Here is a 4,585-nt window from a genome sequence, read left to right on the forward strand (position 1 = left end):
AACCATCCAAACGTCAAACGTAATTTTAAATAATTCAATTCATCGTGAACGAGGAAGAAGTTCCAGAAACTATACGAAATAAGGCAAATCTTGTGATTTAGTAGGTATTGACAATTAATAATTGACGTTTCTAATTTTTGATGACCTGCAAATATTTGTTTGTTTTGTCATTAAGTATAAATGAGTTACTATGGTGATACCGAGGGGGAAACCACTTCCTTAAAATTTGTACACCAGATTGAAAATGGAAATAATGAGAGGATTGAAGTGTGTAATGAAAGATTGAAATAATAATGAAAGAATGAAATCGTAAGAATTGAAAATGAAAATAATGACACGATTTAAATATGGAATGAAAGATTGAAAAGGTAATGAAGGAATGAAGTGAGATTTAAAATACGTAAATGGTAATTAATATATTGAAAACGTGTACAGTTTTTTTACACCTAATAAGTAGAAGTGTACTTACATAATGAATAACATTTACCGATTCATAATGTCCTTGTAAAGTTTTTCCACAGCAACTTTGTCACTTCTTTTTAAGTAAAAGGGGTCATTTCCATCTAAACAGACTGGCCCATAAAATATATACTCAATATTAGTATCATGTATGTCAGGCGTGCGTGGCCAAATAAATTTGTCTAAACTGTATTTTAAGTATTTCATTTGAAATAAATCATCTTTAACTTTTTCCACTACACGCCCGATGTACCATCCATCATTATATGCAACGGCATAGTAATGTTCAAGTTTGACATCATTAACCTCGGATTTACTTTGTACAATTTCTTCATCTTCTTCAAAAACCAACGTATCAGAATCTTCAGACTCTGCATATCTCATTTCTTCACAGCTATCATCTTCTGTGTTAGTCGAAGAATGTGGAGATAAATCTTTCCTAGGTCTTTTTCTCAGTCTCTTTTTATTTTTAAAACTAGCATTATGTTTGCTGTTATTATTTTCCGAGTTCTTTTCCCTACGCTTTTTATTTCCAACAAATCTTAATAATCGATCAGAACTTATCCTATCGATGTTCTTACTAAGTAGCCAGCATAAGGTAGTTTTTCGGATGTTTAATATTTTTCCATTTGCTTCATATTTTACACAAGGGTCGCAATCGTTGTTTTTCCTTCTGGCTTCTTTTTTCGCTTCGTTTTTACTGTAATCTTTCAAGTTCAGTTCACTTGTCCCTATTTCTTTGGAGAGTTTGGTTAAGTTTTCAAGAATATCTTCATCTCGATCTTCATTCTCACTCATATCTAAAATAAGAGGTATTATTTAATTACACTTTTTTAAATAAAATTTAATTACAGAAATTACCGTCACAATTATTTAAACCAGAAGAGTTGGGGATATCATACATGAAATCTGCTTCGTTCTCAGCTTCTTTTGAAGTATTTTCCTCAGGTTCGGAAGAAGTTAAATCTGAAATAAACATAAGCGATTAAACATATACACCGTTTTATTTATTAAAGATGTTTTTGAACTAATTTTTAATTGTTAATAAAATACATATAGTTGACAACCCGGGTAGACGGTAGATATACAAACTAAATTTAACTAAAACAGAATTCTAAAGTCAATCACTTTACAGAACCATCGATATCAGTATCATAACATGCATAACTAACGTTAGTTTTTCTTACCTGTTACATGTAATATAGACACTGTTTCCCATTCATTAGATTCAATGGTTATTCCAAGACTTTGAATATCATTCACTGCTGCTTGTTTGGCGTTGCTAACAATATCAGCAATCTCATTTATGGACGGAATGTATATAGTTTCTTCCATTGGAGTTTGACTTCCCATTTTACGAGTATTTTCTCTAGGAAAGTTTATTTCATCATCTAAAACGTTTGTGTAAGCACATTTTGTTATTAAGATAGACTAGATTACCGATTTCGGACATTATTTCGTTGATCTTATGAAACTTATGAAGGCGCTGAAGAATACCTAACATACTGAAATTTACAACTGTTGAAAAAGTTGAAGTCATAGATCGTGTAGCTCGAAACAATTTTTCACACGGCTGTGAACTCCATAACCATGGTTGGAAAAGGTGTGGTTCTGAGTAAAATTTTTGACAGGCCAGAATTAAAGCATGAGCATTTAGTTCAATGCAAGAATATGCGTTTAAGGTTATGAAATTGGTAGATAAATTTAGTGCTGAATGTGATCTGATAAAATGTCTCCATAGTCGCAAAAAGTTAACCGCATACCACATATAATAAATTCTATCGCAAACCTTCAAAGACTTTTCCAAAAATGAATCCAGTACGTATCTGATAACTTTTAAAAAGGCTACTGTTGCTTGGCTTTCTGCCACATATTTTGCTAGACACTCTTGAACTCTGGCATGTGATATTTTCTCCACCGACTCAAAATTCATGTTATCAGTTCCAGACAAATGGGTTTCACATAAGAGGTGTTGATCTTTTGATACAGTTTCTATTAAAGTTGCCAGATGGTCTTTTGATGCTATGTAGTTGCCAATAGTAAGGTTAATTTTTTTATTTAAAAAACAGTTTCTTAACTTGGTTCCTATATGAACAGTATCCTGAATATATAAAGGGTCAGTACTGTTTAATTTTGTTTGGAACCATGGAAAGTTGAGATTAATTTTGGGTATTTCAGTTCTAAATTTCATTGCTTTTAATAACCGTGTGTCACCATCCGACGAAAAACCGCATATTTCTATCCCGTTTTCAAGACAAACTTCAGTGATGTGTTTCCATCTATTGACTACTTCTTGACTCGTGAATCTATTATCAGTACTAAAGGCACACAAGCAAAAAGGGGGAGCATTAAATGCAAGTGGTTGAACTGTAATTATGTATGCATATTTTGATATACTACCGTTTTTAAAAGCATTAAATATATTTTGCGCAGTATCTGCTTTCCAGATTCCTTTTGGAATGCCGGATTTTTCGCATAATGGCAAGGTGAACCCGACCAAAACATTTTGATGTGCATTGTATTCAATTTTTCCTGATATTGCTGTCCCATCTTCCGATACCCATACCTTGCAAGGGTACTTATTTCTCAGTAAAAATTCTTTCAATTGGAATACTAATAACTTCCCTTCTTCGTGACTGATGTTAGTGTACAATTCTCTATGAACAGTTGTTACAGATGGTAGCGATCCGGCCAAATTTTTGGAAAGCACTTCATACAATAGCTTACCCCCAATCAAATAAATATATGTAGAAAATAGCTTCACAGTTGTATTGTACCTTTTTCCTTGATGTTTTTCATTGCAGTTTTTCCGATTATTGTATGCATTTTCTAACAATATTTTCATCAAATTACTAACATTTTTTAATTGTATATTTGAGGACATTTTTTCGCTAGGTTGTTTATAACTTAGTTGCTGGTAGATATTATCACAAGCTGCCAAAATGTTTGGATTTTCTTCGGATAGGATGCTACTAATCTTATCAAGCAACGGAAAGAAGTCTGTAATACTGGTATTATTGGTAGAAGACTCTCTCTTCCTCCGATTTCGTTCAACTCTTTGATATTTTAATTGTTTCCATTTCCCAAATGTAACTGATGGCCTCGCTGATGGCTTAATGTTCGATTGTACGTTATCTTTTATTGTAGGCAACTGGGTAGAAATATTTGACCGGGGAACACAAATCGTATCAACGGATGTGTCCCCGGTTACAGAAAATCCTGTTGAGGTTCTCCCACTCCTTCAACTTGTTCAACCACCTCTTGTAGAATAATGGTAACATCATCGCTTTCGCCATCGCCATTTGCATCTGCCGGTAGAGTGTCTGCTTGTACATTTTCTTTTTGCTTTGATCTTTGATAGTTGTAAACTTCAGCCCTCGCTTCAGCCTCGACTTCAGCGGATGTACCAGGTTTAAAAGAAGTAGCCTCGGAAGTAGCTGATTCCGATTCGTTGTACTTGTTGAAATATTGGTGCAGAGTATTGAATCGCTGTTTCTTAGATTTGCTGTCATAGTGATTCCTAATATGCTTGAAAAAATTTGACAAGGTCCAGTAAGTCTTATTTTCCTTTATGGCATTCACAATTTTTATATCGGCTTTACAAAAGCTGCACGTCAGGTAAGCTATAGCGCAATTAACAGCACTTTGAGGAGTGGTATATACACGGATATTATAATCAATCTTTGAATCCAAATGACTAGAAATAATTTCTTTAATAGAGTCCTTGTTTGGAGGTAAGTTTTCTTTATATGATACCAACCATTTTAAACACATTTGTCTAATTTTTGTTTTTTCTTCTTTTTCATTTATTGTCTCGTTTGAGGAAGGTAGAGATAAAGGTGTTTGTGATTTTGAATTATCTGCACCACCTTCGGGGATATCATCTGGGCGAGCATCTGGGGTATCTAGTATTTTTGAGATTGTCTGCTTTTGACGTTTTGACTTAGGTTTTTGAACAGAATTTTTTTCAGAGTTTTTTGATGTATAGTAGTTAATCAGTTTAATAAGAAGTTTTTTATGTCCATCAACAATTTGAAAATTTTTAATGTTAGCGTAAAATATTCCAAAATATTTTTTTTTCTCCTCACTACTACAATTTTCCGGGAGTATCAAAGGCAGCACTGTT

At 33.3% G+C, this 4,585-nt stretch overlaps 1 protein-coding gene across 1 annotated transcript; it reads right to left on the bottom strand.

Moving 5' to 3' along the window:
• Window positions 1-483: 483 nt before the first annotated feature.
• On the bottom strand, window positions 484-4,280 carry LOC116162036. Its single transcript, XM_031475558.1, has 4 exons — window positions 1,900-4,280; window positions 1,647-1,850; window positions 1,321-1,425; window positions 484-1,259 (listed from the first exon to the last, which is right to left on the bottom strand). Exons 1-4 carry the CDS (start codon window positions 3,341-3,343, stop codon window positions 484-486), a joined length of 2,529 nt encoding a protein of 842 aa, XP_031331418.1. The 5' UTR covers window positions 3,344-4,280.
• Between the last annotated feature and the right edge of the window lie 305 nt (window positions 4,281-4,585).

The sequence above is a fragment of the Photinus pyralis genome, unplaced genomic scaffold, assembly GCF_008802855.1.
Source record: "Photinus pyralis isolate 1611_PpyrPB1 unplaced genomic scaffold, Ppyr1.3 Ppyr1.4_LG1, whole genome shotgun sequence".
In the NCBI taxonomy this organism is placed as follows: domain Eukaryota; kingdom Metazoa; phylum Arthropoda; class Insecta; order Coleoptera; family Lampyridae; genus Photinus; species Photinus pyralis.

What these genes read in the sequence shown, in the direction of transcription:
- LOC116162036 (XM_031475558.1), bottom strand. Translation starts at nt 3,343, where the DNA reads ATGTCCTCAAATATACAATTAAAAAATGTTAGTAATTTGATGAAAATA. An exon ending in CGAAATAATGTCCGAAATCG is followed by an intron (nt 1,851 to 1,899) that starts GTAATCTAGTCT and finishes CAAACGTTTTAG; the next exon opens with ATGATGAAATAAACTTTCCT. An exon ending in TGGTTTAAATAATTGTGACG is followed by an intron (nt 1,260 to 1,320) that starts GTAATTTCTGTA and finishes CTCTTATTTTAG; the next exon opens with ATATGAGTGAGAATGAAGAT.